At 32.9% G+C, this 22,491-nt stretch overlaps 3 protein-coding genes and 1 pseudogene across 4 annotated transcripts; 1 reads left to right on the forward strand and 3 right to left on the reverse strand.

The window, feature by feature from the left end:
• Positions 1 to 579: 579 nt before the first annotated feature.
• On the reverse strand, positions 580 to 1,619 carry LOC120199447 (annotated as a pseudogene).
• Positions 1,620 to 7,083: 5,464 nt separating this feature from the next.
• LOC120199591 lies at positions 7,084 to 14,084 on the reverse strand. The gene is made up of 14 exons (XM_039200629.1): positions 13,780 to 14,084; positions 13,087 to 13,145; positions 12,823 to 12,925; positions 12,615 to 12,724; positions 12,266 to 12,334; positions 11,139 to 11,732; positions 9,999 to 10,528; positions 9,785 to 9,849; positions 9,219 to 9,298; positions 8,814 to 8,918; positions 8,457 to 8,596; positions 8,238 to 8,366; positions 7,626 to 7,775; positions 7,084 to 7,527 (listed from the first exon to the last, which is right to left on the reverse strand). The coding sequence occupies exons 1-14, from the start codon at positions 13,961 to 13,963 to the stop codon at positions 7,389 to 7,391; spliced, it is 2,457 nt and encodes an 818-aa protein (XP_039056560.1). The 5' UTR covers positions 13,964 to 14,084; the 3' UTR covers positions 7,084 to 7,388.
• A 2,985-nt stretch (positions 14,085 to 17,069) lies between these two features.
• Positions 17,070 to 18,495, forward strand: LOC120199596. 2 transcript variants are annotated; one of them, XM_039200636.1, is made up of 3 exons: positions 17,070 to 17,335; positions 17,631 to 17,695; positions 17,895 to 18,495. In XM_039200636.1, exons 1-3 carry the CDS (start codon positions 17,186 to 17,188, stop codon positions 18,487 to 18,489), a joined length of 810 nt encoding a protein of 269 aa, XP_039056567.1. In that variant the 5' UTR covers positions 17,070 to 17,185; the 3' UTR covers positions 18,490 to 18,495. The 2 variants fall into 2 exon arrangements, with proteins under 2 accessions (XP_039056567.1, XP_039056569.1); XM_039200638.1 differs by having other exon boundaries at positions 17,900 to 18,495.
• Positions 18,496 to 19,728: 1,233 nt separating this feature from the next.
• Positions 19,729 to 21,826, reverse strand: LOC120199448. Its single transcript, XM_039200519.1, has 4 exons — positions 21,730 to 21,826; positions 21,257 to 21,567; positions 20,909 to 20,977; positions 19,729 to 20,388 (listed from the first exon to the last, which is right to left on the reverse strand). Exons 2-4 carry the CDS (start codon positions 21,401 to 21,403, stop codon positions 19,729 to 19,731), a joined length of 876 nt encoding a protein of 291 aa, XP_039056450.1. The 5' UTR covers positions 21,404 to 21,567; positions 21,730 to 21,826.
• Positions 21,827 to 22,491: the final 665 nt, after the last annotated feature.

Here is a 22,491-nt window from a genome sequence, read left to right on the forward strand (position 1 = left end):
GTTCTGAGGCCCGGACATGAAATTAACACCTAGTGGGAATGCCTTTGTACTCTTTTTCTGTGCTCTTCACGCTCTTGTCCAAGTGTGCATTTCACGCTGCTACCATTTTTGGTACATAATGTAGAGCAAAATTATTGTACAAAATTAAGGGTTAACTACATCATTAATCATTTATGCTTGTTTTTTATATACTTTTTCTCATTAATTTCAAAAATTATAATATATGATCAATTTTATTTTTATTTAATTAATATTTAAATATTTTATTATAATCATATATTTGATCTATGTTATGTACATATATCTTAATTTAATCATACTTTTAAGGGTAAACTATGAGAGTAACCATCCAATTATAGTCTCTTTTCATTTTGACCATTATTTTTGAATTTTTGTCAATCAGGTCACCTAACTATTTAAAATCATTTAATCATGTCGTTTGTCGACAGTTAATAAAATTAGTATAATTATATATTTGGTCACTCTTATTTATATATTCTATTAATTTAGTCTTAATTTTAATAAATTAAAATAAAATTAATCTTTCAATGGGAAATTCTATTTCATGATTAAATTTATTTATTTATTTAAATTTAATTTTGATGGTGCCGATGACCTTCTCGGCGTCGCCGTCGATAACCGCTTCTGCTTTAACACTACCGCGGACATACTGGTTTTCCGTATTTCTTGCTCCTTCAGTAACTCATCTCCCATCATCTCTAGTATCTTCAATTTCGTCGCCTCACTCCTATTTTTTCCTTTGAAGATATGAGATTACACGTTTCTTTGCGTAAACATCTCCTTTGTAATGCTTATTACGGCATCGTTTTTACATTTTGGATGAATATTGGGAGTCGTTGTCAAGTTCAACCCATTCCCCTGAATTCCCACGTTGTTGCTTCCGTTTCCACTTTCTCCTAGTGCCATTGAAATTGCTTGATCAACCTATAAAATGAGTATATAAATGCTAGTGTTCGTTAATTTTGGTCATGGAAGCTTTAGCTTGCTTATGATTAATATATTTTGGATTCTGTGTATTTATTGAGCTTGATTTTGGTACTTACGATGTCAAAAACACCTTCGTCGGCAATTCTAGGAAACTTTGTTCGTGTCGGAGTAAGAGTAACGTCGTCGGAACATAAACTAGGCTTTCCGTTCCCCAAAGACAACACCAATAGATCCTCTACTCCGTTGGAATACGGGAATTCCTGCTTATTATTCAGCACGTGTGTTATCGCCGCCCCTAGGGTTGTTCATCGCTACCCCACCTTCCACCGCCAGGATCTTCGTTCTCTCATCGACCGATCTCACTTTCACCGCACCCACCACCGTAGGATCAGCCGATGTCACGTAGCACACGTCCTTCATCTTGAAATCAGAGTAATCCATTTCTAATGCATCAGCGTGGGAAAACAAGAACAACACTTTGGAACAAAGATCGTAGCAGGGTATCAAAATCGACTTCATAGTATCCTTCAAGGTCAGCTCCTCAAAGGTTCTACCCAACAGCTTCTTCACCCCAGATGGAGAAAAAGTCGACAGAATAACCCTTGAGGGGAGGAGGGAAACAGTTTCCACCAGTTTTTCACGAGGAAATGAAGAGCTTAGTCGGCAGTAAAAAGTGAGTGTCATTTTCAGCCCGAGTGAACAGTAGCGATAATATATATATATATATATATATATATATATATATATATATATATATTATGTAGTCTATTTTAAACCAAACTAATAGCTTGGCCAACGGCTGGTCTCTTTTCTTCTTACCCAAGAAACCTGGGTTTGATTCCTTTGCCCCCTCTTTTTTCTTTTCACCATAGGGTGATATGTGCCACTTTTGATTGGTAGAAAATAATTATATTAAATTAAAATAAATAAGTAAATTTAATCATAAAATAGAATGGTAGCATATGACACCATCTCATTGGAAGATTAATTTTATTTTAATTTATTAAAATTAGGACTAAATTAATAGAATATATAAGTAAGAGTGATCAAATATGTAATTATATCAATTTTACTAACTGTCATGTTGTACTTTCGTTAACTGCTAACGTCAAGTGACCTGATTGAATACATTTAAATAGTTGGGTGATCCGATTGACAAAAATTTAAAAATGGTTGTCAAAATAAAAATAAGCTATAGTTGGGTGGTCACTGGTATAGTTTACTCTACTTTTAATAAATTAAAATAAATGTAGTCCTCTCATCTTTAAGAAAATGATGAGACATGGCTCTAGCAAAGTTTTTTTTATAGAATCAATTAATTTTATTCAAAATATGAAATATCTCAAGTTACAATAAAGATTTACAATCATAATCGTAAATTAAATACATACTTAGAAAAATTTCTTATAAATATTGAAACAAAACTAGTAACTTAAAATTACATAAGGTCCATACAAGGAAATATTAAATCTAACCAAGAAACTCGAACAATGATAGATACAATAAGATCTGATCGCATCGGTAAACGAACCATAAAATGAGATCAGGCTATTGAAAGACTATTGATAAACCACAAATTAGACTTGAACAACATGAAAAGCTATCCACAAATGCAAATCGAGTATACAAATCCAATCTGATTGACAATGATAGGTACAATATATTAAATAAACATCATCTTGATCAGTCGTGACGATGTCAAATCAATCCTTAGAATAAGAAAAATATGAAAAACAGCCAAATAAAAAAAACATAAGAAAAAGTGTCACAAAGGCATGTGAAAATGTACATCACAGGCAAACCTATTGAAAAAAAATAAATATATAATATATATAAAGAAAAATACAATAATGAATATTGATGGTCGGCAATCAACGTTAAAGTTTGTGTCACCACCAATGAACAAAAAACAATAAAAAATATATGAGTGATACATCAATGAAAGAAAATTAGGTTAAGTTCAATTTACATGGCACTCACAAAGTTTATCAGAGTTGAAGCGAATGATGACACATGTACCTAATCATTGAACAAAAACCAATGCTTAATTTAAAATAGACAACATGATATATATATTTTATATTTTATTATATAAATACTTAACTTAAATTCATAATATATATATATATATATATATATATATATATATATATATATATAACCACCAATATCTGATCTATTGATCGATTAATCCGGATCGAGTACTGCAAAAGCAATGGCAACCCTCCCAACCTAGTTTACTCTATTCGCAATCGTCATGATTCGAACCATTGACTTTGCTTAAGGGATATAGTACCTCATCCCACTATACCAACTAATTGTTGGTATATTATATATATATATTAAATTTAAGAAATATTTGTTATATAACTTATTAAATATATTTTATTATTAACTTGATTTAAATTATTTTATTTTAAATTTAATTTAAAATATATTTTTATATTTGTATATAACTTTTGAAAATATATTGTATTATTATTTTAACTTTTCAAAAATTATATATTTTATCTTAATTTACTAAATATATTATATCTTTACTTTAACTTGTTAAATATATTTTATTCTTATCTTAACTTTAAAATATTTTCACATAAAATATATATTTTTAAATTAAAATAAAAATAAACTATTTTTAAATTAAGTTAATAATAAAATATATTTGATAATCTAATATAAAAATATTTTTTGAAGTTAATATATATATAATATTATAAAATTAAGTTAGATATTTATACACTAAGATGTAAAATATATAGATCATTTTGTTTCTTTTAGACCAAGTATTGACTTGGCTCGATAGTTGGTATATATTTGGTTTCCCAAGTGACTTAAGTTTGAATCCCTTTGACCTTGATTTGCTTTAGATTAAGTATTGACATGTGTCACCTTCTTATTGGTGGAAAATGACATGTGTCACTATTCAATTGGAAAACTAATTTTATTTTAATTTAATAAAAATATAACTAAATTGAGAGAATATGTAAATAACATTGACCAAATATGTGATTATACCAAAATATTTAATTATCATGTCACCTAACTTGTTAACTGTTAACAAGGTTAACTCGTGGTGATCAATTGTGTAGTTAACCCTTTTATTAGTATATAATTAACTACTATGAGGATTACAAAAGAAATTGAAATAGAATCAGAAAATATATATTGTGTGTATTATTAATTTTAAATTAATATAGTTGTTATAGTTATAACTATTATTATCTTATTTTTTAATTGATAATCTATATTAAGTATTAAGTCTAATATGAAGTGATTCTCTTAATTCAATTTACTTTATTCATAAACGATAAAATCGAAATCTTTAATTATATTAGATAAATTTAATATTTCGTCTCATTCATAATAATTTTTAATAAAAAGGAAAAATATAGAGAGAAATTGGAGGCCACAAACAAGGGAATTATTCTTTTTTCCATGTTTAGTGGTGAGAGTTAGGGATGGGCATGGGTCGGGTTTCGGCAAACTCGATATGACCCGAAAATTTTATATCATTCACCCAATCCGACTCGATCCGAAAAATATATTCATTTCACTCGATCCGAATTCGACCCGATTTTTTGAGAGAAAATCCTAAACTGACCCAACCTGACCCGAAATAATAAAAAATATTTTTATTCAATAAAAATATTAACTTAATTGAGAAAAATAATATATAGAAGGGTATTATTGTGATTATTTTTAAATATATAAAGTAAAATTATTTTTTTTTCAGGTCGAGTCGAATATTTTTCACCCTAAACCTGAATCTGATCCGATTCGAACATTATATTTTTTAAAAATTCGACCCTACCCGACTCTAATTTTTTTAAAAATATTTTACCTGATATGATCAGATCGAGTCGGGTCGGAATCCGTCGGGTTCGGTCATGCCCATCCCCAGTGAGAGTGGTTGAAAAGGGTGAAACGCGTGGGAGAATTACAAATTGGACTTCAAAGGTTACCGGCTACCGCCTAGATTAGTTGAAAGTTTCCGTAGAGACCGTGCAGATAAAACAAGACAATAAATTATTACTACATATAGATCAGATGATATCAACCTCACTGATTCCTTGGTACACTTCAAGTAACTATTGGTGGAACACCATTCCCAACCATTCAAAATCAGACACGTGTTGATAAAGATGGACTGAGCTCAAGATGTGAGATGGGTTTCTCTAGGCAGACAGCACTGAAGGAGAGGGGTCCCAGATGGACACCAGTCATGGTCGGCTCTTCACACAGGCAATAGTTATAATAGTTGGATCACACGCGTGGATGTGACACGTGTAAACCCCTTCCTAGCATGGAAGAGGGATACCACCATCTAATATCTCATCTCATTGAAAATATAATACCGAGTTATATGTTTCTGCAATAATTTCCTTCTCTGCTAAATTCCAAGCATGGGTGAGTCCTACGTAAAGGTCCCACAATTCAGCTTCCAAGCTCGAACATACCACTGTCGATTTTAAAAGCCCAGCCAATCATGACTCCTCGATTTAATTAAAAAGCTGCGACCGACTATTTCGTAAAGAGAATAGATGGAATGATGAACAGTTGTTGAGAGATGAAAATATCTTATCAATATTGCATAGTGATTTGCATATTATATCTAATATTGGTATTAGATTATATTTAAGATTATATTAATTATTATAAATTGACAAGTTAAATAAATTTGATATAGTATACAGCCTTTTTAAGAGAGAAGCTTTTTAATCAATGAAACCATAATCTCTGCTAGTTTAAGCATGCAAACCAATCGAAATAAATAGAACTATAATTGTTGGGATAGAAAACTAAATATATGCAGACAACCTACATTCGACCAAAAAAATTAACCATACCTTCATCGTTTCTATTCTTTTTAAACAATATTTACTTATGATCTTTTTTTTAATCATTAACGATATATACATTCTATAGACGCAGCTGCTCGAACCTAAGACTTCAAAAAATAACAACATTCATTTTAATCACTAAAATCAATCGATGGGTTCCATTGCCTGCATTCATAAAAGACGAGATCATCAACAAGTTCCTCGTCAACCTCAACATTCTGAAACATAGAAATCTCGACTTATTTACATGCATTTATAAGCAAGGAGTTAAACAATAGTGACTTATAACGTCAACTGACTTTAGAATCAAACCTCAAGGATTTATTGAAAAACAAAGGATGCTAAGTTGTATTTGTCAGGATTATCAACCCTTACATGAAATTATGTCTGTTAACAATTAAACAATTAATTAAATCCATCCTCTCACCCAGTCTGATATACTCAGGACACAGGATCTCATGGGGGCAATTTTTCAAAATTTTAGAAGGGATAAACTTTTAAAATTCTAAGGAGAAATAGATTATGAATCGAAAATACAAGAAAAATCTAAAATATATATTAATTTAAAAATTTTAAGAGGAGGATTATCTCTTCCTGTGCCTCTTAGATTTATCCCTAGATATCCCCATCATTCAAAAACTTGAACACTACATTTTGTGGGTCCTCATCGAACCCTACTAAGCATACCATGTAATGTGAGGCACCAAATTCGCCAGACAAAAACCTCGGTGCCATTTACAATCTAGCCCAACTCAGCACACAATTATTAAAAAGGTAAAGTAGACAAATGGTCCAACTATATTGTATTATTTTATTAAATTTCTCGACTATTAAAAGTTACAAAATAATTATATTATTATAGAATATTGCTTTATTGAGTCAATCGATTATTAAAAATTACAAAATGATCACTCAACTATTCATTATGTTCCAAACTCGTACTCATCCTTTAAAAAAATAGATGATATTTTGAGTTGAACATTTACTTATTGCTTGTGATATGATAAAACATGATCTCAGAATTTCAAACGACTATCACAACACAATCATCATGTTAACTTCCAACCTAAACAACTGTCATTTTTCTAACGGAAATGGTGAATTTGAAACATAATTAAAAGTCGGACAAATAATACATGAAAAGTAAAAATATGAAAAATGTTGAAAACTATCAAATATTTAGAGCTATTACATTATGGGAAAACCTGCAACATTTTTTATATAAACAGGCTGACATAACCCTAATATAAAAAATATAGAGATTTGTTGAATATCAAATCCTAAAAATAACTACATGAAGAAAAGAACACCTGCATCTATGCCCTCACATTCTACTCTGCTAACCCTAAAGGCTAAAAGGTTTAGGCTCGCCTTTTTATGCTGCCTCAGTTCTCCTCCCTACCTACTGGTGGTATACAATCATATATATGTTTATACATGTATTTACAAAAGGAAAACAGGCTCCAGAAAAAGGAGACGAACGGGCAAATATTACAGGAAAGCTATTGAAAAGTATGATTTTTATTTGCTTGCATGTCTTGACAGGAACCTTTTTCCCTTGTTATTTCAACTTTAATTCTCTACAAGTCTTCCCTCTTCCTATGAACCTCTTGAGAGAGAATCTTGGCCAGTTAACCGATAGTTTCCATCACTTGGTCCTTCATTCCCACTGTTTATGGTATTTACTTTTGAACAGAGGAAGAAGAAAGAGGACGTGTATATGGTGACATGCCAAACACTGCATCCAAGTTTTACAATCAAATACAATATATATGAATAGAGAGAGAGAGAGACTGGGATGATATTATAAAACAAAAAGGATGGGAAAACCCAAACCTGTGCCAAATCCAATAATTTTGACTGTTTTCGAGATTCCTGCTTATTGCTGCCATGGCCAGTGCTATAAAACCAGCAAGCAAAAAGCCCCATCGAAATCGTTTCATTATAGTTCTTACTAGATTATTTATCCATTCTCTGATCCGCCACCTGCGGTTAAAAACAAGGGTACTCGAGTTTCTTAGAAAAGAAAGTTAACTAGGGCATCCGGTAAACACTAATGTGTTCTTTCTTGGAAGAGAAAGTTCAATATTTCATCCAGTGAACACTAGTGCACAGTCTTCGGCTATAACATTTCTGATTATACGGTGATGTTTCTTTTGGAATCAACTTTTCTAATGACAAGCACGGTTTCCAGTTTCAGGTGAAAATCTTGCACTTGAAACGTCAGATAATAAATCAAAGTAACACCACCAATGTTCAAAGCATAGTAAGCAAAATTGTTCAAAATTGTAAAGAACCATAAGTATCGACCCTCTCAGTATAAATTAATAATAACTAAAGGCCTATTGTGTGCTAGTGCATGAAATCCCAAATATGCGTTATATTTGTATCAGTAACCGAAAAAAACAATATGCATGAACTGCACGATGATAAAGAAGAGAATCTCACCTCTCGAGTGTATTTGAACATAAATCCATTGAAAATGAAAGCGACCTATACTTGGTAGAGAACTCTATCAACCACCCAACAAGAAGAGCTAGTGCCCCAATCGCCATCACTAGAATAATATTCGAAGACCTGCACAACTTAGCTCGGTCAAACACCTGCCTTATCTGTTAGAACAGGGTCGTTATTTAAGATAATAAAAATGCAATGAGATCCATATACCTTGTTGCCTTGGTTATGGCCATCAGGGCAGTAAGGATAGTCACCACCGTGTGGATTGCCCTTTTATAAACTTCACCAATTGTGGTAAGGTATACAAAGGTGCTCACCACAGCCAAGAATGAGAGCCAAAAGTCAAAAAACTGAAACATTTCGCAATTTGTAATTCAGTATTAGCTCAAAATGATTAATTGAAAATATGATAGATAACTTTAGTAGCAACGGTATGCAATATGCCCACAGGTTTATATATAAGTTGGATTTGTGTTTTTGCATAGCATACTTATCATATGCTTTTTCAAAGTTTCTCATGATAAATAATATCATCCGTCTTAGGGGGAGGGAAATACCAACATATACCTGTAAGACACCAAAGGGTAATGCACACCAGGTGCCCACATCACATGCATGATATAATCCACTAGAAATCCCACTAACTGTGTAGACCACCCATTCTGCAAAAGCCTGCATAAAAACAACCAAGTTTTTTACTAAATAATGACTATCGAAGAATGAATTAGCAAGTTCATGTTGGACGATTAGAATCAGTTCAATTCCAATGCTTAATGTTCCTTCACTCAAGAGTTGGTTGATATCAATTATCTCCAAAATACTGTAACCATGTCAGAATTACCCTTCCAATTAATGGTTATGTGTGCCTTTGAACTGTTCTAATGATTCATCAAAAAAAGTTAATCAACATTTTTGTCAGAAATCTAAATCGTATGCAAATGCGAGTGAGTCCATGACATATATGGATTTTACCTTCTGCCTGAGAGCCCAAAAAGCAGGAAGCACAGCTGCACCATTTGACGCTATTAGAGCAATTGATTGCCATATATGTCCTGCATCAGTTTCCAAGTACATGATTGGCTAAATTTGATTTAATAGCATCACCTAATACCAACCCCGTGGAATTCATTTCAAATGCAAATGCAAAAAAGTACTAATAAACCTTTTCCTAAGCTAAAGAGTACAAGACCCGTCTAAAAGCATATGCAGCTTTTTGATGTACTTGACTCAGGGATCAAGCATAGATTAGAGAAAACCCAAAAGCTATAGTGTCTGAACATAAACTTTAGCTGGAATTGGTCAGATTGAGCCAATCATTACAAGCTTTGCCCCTCCACAACACCCCCAAGAAAAAATAAAATAAAAAATAAACTTGAATTAAGCAAGACATATGGTCTAAATATTTTTCTGAATCTATCATTTCCCGGAAAGAGGGAATAAATACCTACTTCGGAACCATGAACAATAACGTTGCTGAATTGAAAGGTAATAGGAGGGATGTCAGTCATATTTTTGCATTCAATCACAAAAGAATTTACCTTGATGTGATACAATCTCAATGCTACAATCAACGCCTCCATGGTTCCGATCACAAGCACAAAAGCTGAGAAACAGAATAGTACAGTTACAAGGAAATGAAGAATGCACTTCAGACATTCATTGTGTCCTTAAACAAGGAATCACATGCAATTAAATCTAATAAATAAATTATTTTTAATAAAAAAAGTATAAAAATGCGGAGATGGCTAATACCTATATGATGTTAATCCACTTGCATCAAGAGCAGATCTGCAATCACCATGATAGGAGCACCTTTTCGGGCATCTTTCAAGTGAAATAGACATAGTAGTCTGCCCGTTGGAAGTGCCACTAGTGTTGTTTAAATGTCTTAATGCAATATTCCAGACTCCTTCCTTAACGTACAACATGTAAAAATCGACTTTTTCCTCACTTGAACTGTACAATACAAAAAACATGGAGCCATGACTGCTGCTTGACTTGTTTACATAATAAAAGTCCCAGTCAACAAGTGATGGCAATCCACCGTTTCTAACATATACTTCATAATTTATCTTTCTATCTGACATCAGGCGGATATGGAGATTTCCACCCGCCGCACCACGAGGAATGTCCAGAATAAAATAAGTCCAGGTATCTACTCCTCCAAATGAGTAGTTGCTTAAAACGGGCTCAAGAAGAAAATTGGCAGCATCAAACATCACCTCCTCACCATATGGCAAAAAATAGGATTCGAAAGGGGTGGATTCTTTCCTGAGAACTGTCTGCAAACAACCATTCTGAGCTTGTCAATAACTTACTCCTGCGAATGAGTTTCTCTGAGCATTAATGAAAAGAAAAGATAGTCCAGGAATAAAACTGTTCATAAATATATTAAAATAATAATAAAACTAAAATGGAGATCAGGAATCACTCGATGCATCCCATTACTCCAATGCCTAAGTAAACACTTAGATGGCAAAATTACAAAACCAAAATTTGGCCCCTCTTTGCTTAAAATGAGTACTTCTAACAATCCTCAATATTTAAGGCCATGAATTTGTTGGTGAAGTTTCACCCTTTCAGTCCATGACATCAGATTGTCAAGATACGATGTCATATCACGCACGATTGAAATTCACGATGTCATCTTCTTATCTTTAGTTTTGTGTATGTAACAAGCAAGTAAACCGTTTCTATCTCTTTCTTTTTCCTTCAAACCTGACATCTAATTTATCATCAAAGATATTAATGATATTATTCAAAGTATAGAATTTCACAGAAGAGCATCAGAGTATAAAGCTAAAACAAATGGAAAAATAAAATGAATCAACAAGACTTATAAAGAAGCAAGCAATAGCTAGTACACATAACACATTTCTTGAAAATGCTCACCTGAAGCATGTATCTTTCAAATAAACAGTTTGGTCCAGCCTTCCCCATTGGACATTCAAGCTCTTGCAGTTCAAGGGAATAACACACTTTTGAGACATTACTTAGAGACCCACCAATTACCTTCGAGACATTAAGGGCTAGAATAGAAATATACCACTGACCAACCTTTGGTGAGTTAACGACCAACGGAGATGTATTTAATTTACCAGAATAATCATGTACAGTAGTTGAAGGCATAGCACCATAGCGAGCATAGCATATCAAGTCAATTCCGCTAACATTTCCAGTGCTACTTAAAGGTCTTAACCTAACATTTTCAGCTGAAATGGTTAAGAATTCAGCTATTCGCAAAATTTCTAAGGTGTATATCATTATTTCTTCATCTCCAAGGCAAGAGGTCTCAAAATTGTTCCTGCAAGAAACCATGCTTTGATTGAAGAACCCAGATGCAGAACCATTTCCAGAATTATTGCGAGATAGGCCACATGAAAGCTGCTCAACAGTTTGGTTGCAATATTGCCCCAGCATTGTTGAGGTTGCACATCCTTCCACGGTGATATTGGCCGCAAAGGAGTAAGAAGGACCTCGTACAATCTACAAGCCAAAGCAGTGGTTGTTAAGTCAATTTCTAGCGGAATGTATGGAACAAATGCACGAAAGCCTCTTCTCGAAGAGGATAAACTGGCATGAAAGAACAAGAAAATATAACAAGAATGAGATAAATAGAAACAAAAGCTAACATCGCCAAACAATAATTTGAGGGTTCAGCAGAAGATTTCGGTTCCATCAAACTTAAATACAAGCAAGGATTCTTTTGGAAGAGAAAACTTGTAATATGGCATCACAAACAAATCTGGATATTTCCTTATAACCATCTAACAAGTTTCTGTCATGCATATATTACCATTAGAATATCCATCTGTCAACAAAGTTCTATATGTGGTTCTTTAGGAGTTTATAAGCATCTTCCACAAGTAAAGAAAACACATTTATATTCCTCTGAAGTGAATTAAACAACACAGGTATATATGATCAGCAAATAATATGCTTAACCACATGATACAGGCAAGAATGACATAGAAGCAAGTCGTGTGTAAGGTGCAAAACAGTGGAGCTAGTATTATTACCATCTTCGACTGTGTTCTTGTAGGCCCAACACCATTGAAAAGACCAAAATACAGAACCGTGGCAGATATCTGAAACACATATTTTAATGTTAACACCAATGGTATGGTTGAGTTTATTAAAAACATATAAAAGAATAAATTAGGAAGTTTTGGAATAATGCCAAACTAAATATTTTTTACCCCAACCATCTCACACCCCTGATTGTGTTTAGAAATAAGCCAAATGGATGATGTGGTGAAATATTTGCCCGAGGATTCGGTTAAACAAATTAAACAAGAATCAAATGTGTCTAAAAACGTAAGGATGGCATCTCTGTGGCAAAAAATATATTTGATAATGATAGCAAACCTGCTCATTAGTCAACTTCATTGTCATATTTCTAGGTACAGGATAACATTGCTCAGAATTTTGAAGTATTTGTGCTCCTTCAAAAGAGCTGTTAGATAGTGAAACTAGTTCTGCAAGATAAGAAAATCTCTTAAAACATCTAGTCATTCGGGTTGATGAGGTTAGTAATTATAGAAGAAATAATATTTTACGTTTGTTTGCAAGACACCTTTTAATGAAGTGTTTGAGACATCTGGTAATGGGAGGCTGCCTTCTCTGAAACATATCATCGGCAGCACACTTTTAGCAACTTTTTCAACACTTCTAATATCCTGCGAGCAGTTCAAAGCATAAGCAAAAGAAATAAGCAGGAGTTGATTTTTTTTAACGATTTGCATCAATAAAAGAGTAGAAACGTAGTATGAACAAACAGAAGAAATTCAACAATACTGATTAACCTAAAAACCTAATCATATTGGACAAGCATACTTACAAGGTTGACATTTGACTTCAATGCTATTGACATAGAGGAGAACCATGGGGGTAAATCAACTGAGAAAAGGCAAATTGTAAACCCAATGAGACATTACAGTAAAGTAACTCAAAAATTAATACTCTCTGATTCATCGTCATAGTTTTGAACCAATCTCATTTTCTAATTCACAACAGATATGACTGAAAAAGCAAAAAACATGTAACTTTTTTTTTCTCTCTTGCATACAAGTTGCAAGGAATAATATTTCCTAGCCTTCCACCAAAGGAAACCAATCTAATAGCCATCATGGCAGAAAGGAACACCATCAAACTTGATAGCTCTAAATCATTCTCCCTATAGCTAATTTAACTTAGTCCTACTGCAGCAGAATTACAATTAAATATGACATAATACTTTAGTTAAAAGAAAGAAAACTTAAACCCACAATCAAATTTGACTGAGAATTCTAATATCTTGCTTCCATCATTACAATAGACAATTAAGATAAAAATCAAAGAATGCTAAAATAGAAATTAACAACAATAAGCAGAAATAGCAATCCAATCGCTTAAGCTGAAGTTAAAACTTTTGACAACTACGCACTAGTCAGAGCAGTCTGTAACGAAATCTTTAAGGGGGGGGGGGGGGAAAGAAAGTAATTGACCCGAAATGGCTAATTAAAAACAGACCGCGAAAAATAGTTTTACGTACCCCGGATATAACGCATGTCAAAAGGTCTGATCTGGGTTTCTGGGTATTTGAAGCTATATATAGTGAAGGTGTTATAGTCACCAGGTTGCTCAATTGAATTGCAGTGACCAAATAAACAAGAAAAGAGAGTGAAAAGACTTATGATCAAGCTAGAAACGGAGCAAAGAATCGAATTTTCTGCCATTTTCTTTCTGTGGTGATTCTTACAGAGAACCAATAAATAATAATAGCAACCAGGAGATAACTTAAAATCAAAGGAATTAAAATCACAAAAGTGCTATTTGGATTTTGGTGACTGTTCACTAAAGTCCCTAATTTAGATTTCAATGGAAATTGTTTTTTGTGATGCCAACTTATTGACTGCAAGTCTGAAACCATAGTGCGAGTCAATTTAAGCAAAAGGAGACGAAATAAAGACCACGCTCGAGCAAGATGAATCTGTCAAAACGCGCCACCCCTTTCGGAGGGACTGTTTGGTATTTGGTTATTTGTTCTTGAAGGGCGAAAGTATTTGAACCATGGAAAAAGCAAATTTAAGATGCCATAACCAAACATACATTAGACTAATTTAAAGAACAAAATTGCTTGCTAGACACCATAAAAATATTTATGAAAATATTATATATCTCAATCACCCTGTAACGAATTTATAAATATTTTTTATGGTAGGTACACGTATATTAACGGCATAAAATTTACTCTGCATGCTTTTATGGTAGACTAATTTAAAGAACAAAATTGCTTGCTAGACACCATAAAAATATTTATGAAAATATTATATATCTCAATCACCCTGTAACGAATTTATAAATATTTTTTATGGTAGGTACACGTATATTAACGGCATAAAATTTTTAAATAGGGTGTTTACAAATGAAATTTCAGAATAAACACCATCAATAAAATAAGTAACTACTCGATAAAAATTCGAATTTCAATGTCCACCCTCACCGAATTATTGCTCGACCACTGCAATCATCTATGATAACGATGTGTTCAGTTATCGTCGTTTTATGAAAAATATACTTAATTGAGCTCGTTTTTTTTATCTTATATGATACTTTAATTATAAGTTATACTTGATTAGTTGTACTTGAAATAATAGTATAATTTCAAAATATACAATTTTTTTATGATACTTTTTATTTTTTTGAATTATTTTTAAATTTTATATATATTTTTCGGATGGTATATCTTAATTCACCATGTATTTTTGTTCTGTGGAAACAATGAAAAGGACAACCTAATAAATAAAATGGTTGTGCATAAATGAATTAATATATAATACATAAACTATTACATGAACAAACTGAAAAAAAAGTAATAGTTTATATACGATGATAATTCTTTCGCCATAATTTAAATTCAATGGCATTATTTATAAAATGCGCCTAAATTTATTCAAAGGGGAAAAACAAATATTTCAATAGAATTAAAAAAATAAAAATATATAGAAAATTAGATAATTATTTATTTATTATGTAGCTTATTTGTATTTGCCACACACCTCTCACGCGCGCGTTTGAGTCACTATCCTTCTCCTGCCATCGTACTTTATTGTTAGACCATTCATTTCGTTATTTAATTTCTGGGGAACTACAGAAGCGGTCAATTAACCTTTAAGAAATTTTATTTTAGTCATTAAAATCGATTTTTTCTTGGAAAATTATTACTCTAATAAGGTAATGACACATTAGTGGAAAATTTAGGAAAAATATTAAATGTAATTGTGGTAGGTCAAACATAGGTCTCTAAGGAAAGGATTTCAATACCCAACCATTAAATTAAGTATGAGGTTTTGTTATGTTTAGATAAAATATTTGATAGAAATGTAATATTTAGATTTTTAGTTATGAAATATAATATTATTCGTAAATAAGTCGGTGGAGACAACGGTTTTGATATTGATTGTTATCTGTCGATTCTTTTTTTTCTTTGTTTCTTAGTTTTTTTTAATAAAAGTAGCTATATCTTCATGACATGTTTTTCTCTGTTTGATGGTATATTTTTCTATACCTTTGTGACAAATTTTTCATTTTATTTATTGGTTGTTTAGGCGTTCTTTTATTTATGTTTTCTTGAGGTGAGATTTGTCGTCACGACTGATCAAGATGACACTTACTTGTAATCATGTTAATTTCCCTTGTTATGGCCCCTCGTATTGAAATTGGGTATATGATTTTGCGTTTATGAATAGTTTCTCACGACACTCGACTCTAATTTGTAGTTTTGGATAATCTTTCAATAGATTAATCCCTTTTTGTAGTTTCTCACGACGGATCAAAATTGATAGTTTAAATATTAAATACGTTGTTTTTCCAAAATAAATAGACAACTCCTGACGTGTAATAGATAGGGATGGGCATGGGTCGAGTTTCAGCCAATTCGGCCCAAAAATTTTACATCCTTCACCCGACCCAATCCAACCCGAACTTTTGAGATAAAATCCGAACCCGGTCCTACTTGACCCGAAATAAAAAAAATATTATTTTTATTCAATAAAAACTGTTATTTAATTGAAAAAAATAATATATATAAGGGTATTATTGTAATTATTCATAAATATATAAAGTAAAATTATTTTTTTCAGGTTGATCGAATATTTTTCACCCAAAACAGAATTCGACTCAACCTAAATATCACATTTAAAATATCTGACCCCATTTAAAAAACATGAAATAATCGTATTAGGTCGAATCCTGTCGAATTTGAGCCATCCTAGTAACACAGGCAGCATTCTTTTATCCCAAAGTTATACTGGAACAAAACAAAGAAAAAGAAAATCTAAAGTGAATACCACGACAAATAGAAAAGATCGAGAAAGCAGTAAAAAAAGTAAATAAACTACTCATTTGGTCACTCATCTATTAATTAATTTTATTTTAATTATCTAATTGTTATTTTTTAAAAAGCATAAATGATATTACGTTTTAATTTTTCACATTAAAAAATTAACAATGACACTAATGTGTCATCACAAATTAGTATCATGATAGTGTTGAAAAATAGTTTAAGAATACTACGCCAACATCATTATTATTTTTTAATGACGAGTGATAAAAATAAAAAATAAAACATAAAATTAGATATACTTTTAAAATAAAAATAATTACGTGACCTGAGTGACTAAATAGATAGTTTGCCCAATATTTTATTATAGAGATGCTTTGAGATCTGTAAAATATAATAAAACCCACGATATCACCACCATAGGAAGAAACGACAGGCTGAGAAGGGATAAATTAACACTTCCTTGTTCGATAATTTTGATTTTCTTTTCTTTTCTGGGGTTCAGTTTCGTTTTACATTTATTTTCTCTCCTTGTCTCTTACTCCACACCATTTGCTGGTTTTATTTATCTTTTCTATTCACTCCTCAGCATTTAAATCCATACCCTAATAAGATCATGAGAATTCGAAAGAACAAGAAGCTATCGTCGCTGATATGCACGCAAGGTTCAAGGCCCGACGGTGTTCACGTTTGCCGACTGAACCAGTCGACATGGGATGCGATTCCTTTATCTCCAGAACCGTACCCTTCGCATCTTCATCACCAGGTAAACCTCATCGCTCCCGTTATTCTCCTTGTTTGTTTCTCTGTGGCAGATCTGCTTTCTCCTCCTCCACCATTGCCTCCGTTCGTCTACATTTCTGCTTCCTTTTAGGGCTTATTCATTTAGGGTTTTGACAAAACCCTAAATCCCCTCATTATCGTGTGTGTTTTCTCTTTCAAATACCCGATTTAGGTTAAAGGGTCTTCGTCGTTTCCGTGTATTATTTCGTGATTCGGGGTTTTATTTGTTTTCTAGCGTAGTTTACTGGTTTCTTTCTTTCTTTTTTGAAATAACCCAGTTCGAATGTGAAGATAGCTTTAATGGAAATGGGAGTGTTGGCGATTCTATCGGTGCTGTTGAGAGGTAATTTACTTCATATTCTTCGATTCGACCCCCCTTTATCAATTTGCATCGTGGTATTGCATTAGAGTTTGGTATCCGTTTAAATAAATAGTCGAATAATTTATTTTGTTGATGCCCTTGAATGGGATTGGCTAGTTATTGAAAGTGAAAACCCAGTTTGTGTTACTTGAAAAGTGTTGCGTTATTACTCGAAACGCAGCGTAGCTACAATTGTGGGGAGTAAAGAGGAAGCAGAAACGAAAGTGGGAAGCATGGCTATCGATGATAATAATGACAACTATGAGACTAAATCAGCCAAGCAATTTGGGTTCGAGAGCCAATGCGAAGAAGATGAAGAGGATAAGGAATCCTATCAAGAGCCATGTCTATTGAAATCTTGCAACAACAGCGGCGATAGTGGGGATTATATTAGTGTCAGTAAGAAAGCCGGGAATCACAACAATCAACCGACCGTGAGCGGCCGACTACGAGCACGAGCATCAAAGAAAGGCTCGTCATCAGCGTCGAATCCATATGAATTTTACTATTATTCTGGGTTTGGGCCGTCGTGGGGGAAAAAGAGACGCGGAGGAGATGAAGTAAAGGGAATCAGAAAGATTAATCGCATTGATCCTAAAGAGGTCGAAAACAACGGAAGCGTTATCACTTCCCAAAACAATTCGGCGCTGTCGTCTTCCTCACAAATCCATGATAACGAAGAATTTGATTATGTCGATGACGACGAGAATGAGGACAGTGGCAAGAAACGAATGAGAAAGCCCATTAAAGCAAGATCGTTGAAGTCTCTAATGTGAAGGGGGGGGGACAAAAAACAAAAAGGTCTGGGTTTTGATTCTGTATTTTCTCTTTTGTGTACAACTTAGTTGAAATTATCGTATTTTGCTTCGACTCCCCTTTTTATGTATTTGTGTTCTTATTTTGCTTTTTAGGTTTTTTAAGTCGCTTAGACCAATAGGCGTCGTTATGATTAGTTCATGTCTGAAAATGTAGGGCATTTTCGTAATCTTCATCCTATTCTGTGATTTGTTATGGGCTCTTTTAAAGATTGGGTGACGTGGCGAGAGGAAAATCTTTGTTCAAAATCGTGCTGCGTTTGCCGTATCATAAATCTTATTTCTAGCAGAGTTTTATTTTGTTTGGTCAAATATAATTTCTCCCTGTGGTCAAACTTAATCCGGTATAGTTCGCCGTCGGCCGATGTGCGTTTTCTATTTTCCGAGTCATCTTGACTGGTTTAAAATTTTTGAGAATCCTCCGTTTTATAGCAATCTTTCAATTTGAGTGTATAATTAATGACGGATCCAAATTTATTTTTCAAGAAAAATATATATAATAACAATATAAAACTTTTAAATAAATTAATCATAAATAATTTTTGTAATTAACATCATTAATAAAATAAATAAATCTAAAAAATTATATTTCAATATTCGCTCTAGAAAAAGTAGTAGATCCATCACTGTAATCTTTTTGAAATGACCCCCAAAAAAACCCAATTGGACTCTCAGTTTATCAACATATTGGGCTATATACTTAACTTGTTTGAAGTTTTAGGTTTTTGACCCAATACTGAGGGCGTCAAAATTATTTGACTCGATAGGACACTTTAGATTTTACTTTTTAATCTACGGAAAATGCTACAGAGAACACATCATTTCGAGATAATAAATTTTAATAAAAAATATTTTTTATTTAAGTTTTTTGTCCCAATGTAATAAATCCTAATAAAAAAATATATTTTATTGAAATGATAAATTTAAATAAAAAATATTATTTAGACAAACTCGTTATAATCCATGACATCTTATTGTCAAGATACGATGTCATATCACCCACGATTGAAATTCACGATGTCATCTTATCTTTAGTTTTGTGTATGTAACAAGCAAGTAAACCGTTTCTATCTCTTTCTTTTTCCTTCAAACCTGACATCTACTTTATCATCAAATATATGAATGATGTTATTCAAAGTACAGAATTTCACAGAAGAGCATCAGAGTATAAAGCTCAAACAAATGGAAAAATAAAATGAATCAACAAAACTTATAAAGAAGCAAGCAATAGCTACTACACATAACACATTTCTTGAAAATGCTCACCTGAAGCATGTATCTTTCAAATAAACGGTTTGGTCCAGCCTTCCCCATTGGACATTCAAGCACTTGCAGTTCAAGGGAATAACACACTTTTGAGACATTACTTAGAGACCCACCAAATACCTTCGAGAGATTAAGGGCTATAATAGAAATATACCACTGACCAACCTTTGGTGAGTTAACGACCAACGGAGATGTATTTAAGTTACCAGAATAATCATGTACAGTAGTTGAAGGCATTGCACCATAGCGAGCATAGCATATCAAGTCAATTCCGCTAACATCCCCAGTGCTACTTAAAGGTCTTAACCTAACATTTTCAGCTGAAATGGTTAAGAACTCAGCAATTCGCAGAATCTCTAAGGTGTATATCATTATTTCTTCATCTCCAAGGCAAGAGGTCTCAAAATTGTTCCTGCAAGAAACCATGCTTTGATTGAAGAACCCAGATGCAGAACCATTTCCAGAATTATTGCGAGATAGGCCACATGAAAGCTGTTCAACAGTTTCGTTGCAATATTGCCCCAGCATTGTTGAGGTTGCACATCCTTCCACGGTGATATTGGCCGCAAAGGAGTAAGAAGGACCTCGTACAATCTACAAGCCAAAGCAGTGGTTGTTAAGTCAATTTCTAGCAGAATGTACGGAACAAATGCACGAAAGCCTCTTCTCAAAGAGGATAAACTGGCATGAAAGAACAAGAATGAGATAAATAGGAGCAAAAGCTAACATTGCCAAACAAGAATTTGAGGGTTCAGCAGAAGATTTCTGTTCCATCAAACTTAAATACAAGCAAGGATTCTTTTGGAAGAGAAAACTTGTAATATGGCATCACAAACAAATCTGGATATTTCCTTATAACCATCTAACAAGTTTCTGTCATGCATATACTACCATTAGAATATCCATCTGTCAACAAAGTTCTATATGTGGTTCTTTAGGAGTTTATAAGCATCTTCCACAAGTAAAGAAAACACATTTATATTCCTCTGAAGTGAATTAAACAACACAGGTATATATGATCAGCAAATAATATGCTTAACCACATGATACAGGCAAGAATGACATAGAAGCAAGTCGTGTGTAAGGTGCAAAACAGTGGAGCTAGTATTATTACCATCTTCGACTGTGTTCTTGTAGGCCCAACACCATTGAAAAGACCAAAATACAGAACCGTGGCAGATATCTGAAACACATATTTTAAAGTTAACGCCAATGGTATGGTTGAGTTTATTAAAAACATATAAAAGAATAAATGAGGAAGTTTTGGAATAATGCCAAACTAAATATGTTTACCCCAACCATCTCACACCCCTGATTGTGTTTAGAAATAAGCCAAATGGATGATGTGGTGAAATATTTGCCCAAGGATTCGGTTAAACAAATTACACAAGAATCCAATGTTTCCAAGAACGTAAGGATGGCATCTCTGTGGCAAAAAATATATTTGATAATGATAGCAAACCTGCTCATTAGTCAACTTCATTGTCATATTTCTAGGTACAGGATAACATTGCTCTGAATTTTGAAGTATTTGTGCTCCTTCAAAAGAGCTGTTAGATAGTGAAACTAGTTCTGCAAGATAAGAATATCTCTTAAAACATCTAGTCATTCGGGTTGATGAAATTAGTAATTATCGAAGAAATAATATTTTATGTTTGTTTGCAAGATAGCTTTTAATGAAGTGTTTGAGACATCTGGCAATGCGAGGCTGCCTTCTCTGAAACATATCATCGGCAGCACACTTTTAGCAACTTTTTCAACACTTCTAATATCCTGCAAGCAGTTCGAAGCATAAGCAAAAGAAATAAGCAGGAGTTGATATTTTTTTAACGATTTGCATCAATAAAAGTGTAGAAACGTAGTATGAACAAACAGAAGAAATTCAACAATACTGATTAACCTAAAAACCTAATCATATTGGACAAGCATACTTACAAGGTTGACACTTGACTTCAATGCTATTGACATAGAGGAGAACCATGGGGGTAAATCAACTGAGAAAAGGCAAATTGTAAACCCAATGAGACATTACAGTAAAGTAACTCAAAAATTAATACTCTCTGATTCATCATCATAGTTTTGAACCAATCTCATTTCTAATTCACAACAGATTTGACTGAAAAAGCAAAAAAAATGCAACTTTTTTTCTCTTGCATACAAGTTGCAAGGAATAATATTTCCTAGCCTTCCATCAAAGGAAACCAATCTAATAACCATCATGGCAGAAAGGAACACCATCAAACTTGATAGCTCTGAATCATTCTCCCTACAGCTAATTTAACTTAGTCCTACTGCAGCAAAATTACAATTAAATATGACATAATACTTTAGTTAAAAGAAAGAAAACTTAAACCCACAATCAAATTTGACTGAGAATTCTAATATCTTGCTTCCATCATTACAATAGACAATTAAGATAAAAATCAAAGAATGCTAAAATAGAAATTAACAACAATAAGCAGAAATAGCAATCCAATCGCTTAAGCTGAAGTTAAAAATTTTGACAACTACCCACTAGTCAGAGCAGTCTGTAACGAAATCTTTAAGGGGGGGAAAAGAAAGTAATTGACCCGAAATGGCTAATTAAAAACAGACCGCGAAAAATAGTTTTACGTACCACGCATATAACGCATGTCAAAAGGTCTGATCTGGGTTTCTGGGTATTTTAAGCTATATATAGTGAAGGTGTTATAGTCA

This window comes from Hibiscus syriacus, unplaced genomic scaffold (genome assembly GCF_006381635.1).
Source record: "Hibiscus syriacus cultivar Baekdansim isolate YM2019G1 unplaced genomic scaffold, ASM638163v2 tig00005459_pilon, whole genome shotgun sequence".
Taxonomy (NCBI): domain Eukaryota; kingdom Viridiplantae; phylum Streptophyta; class Magnoliopsida; order Malvales; family Malvaceae; genus Hibiscus; species Hibiscus syriacus.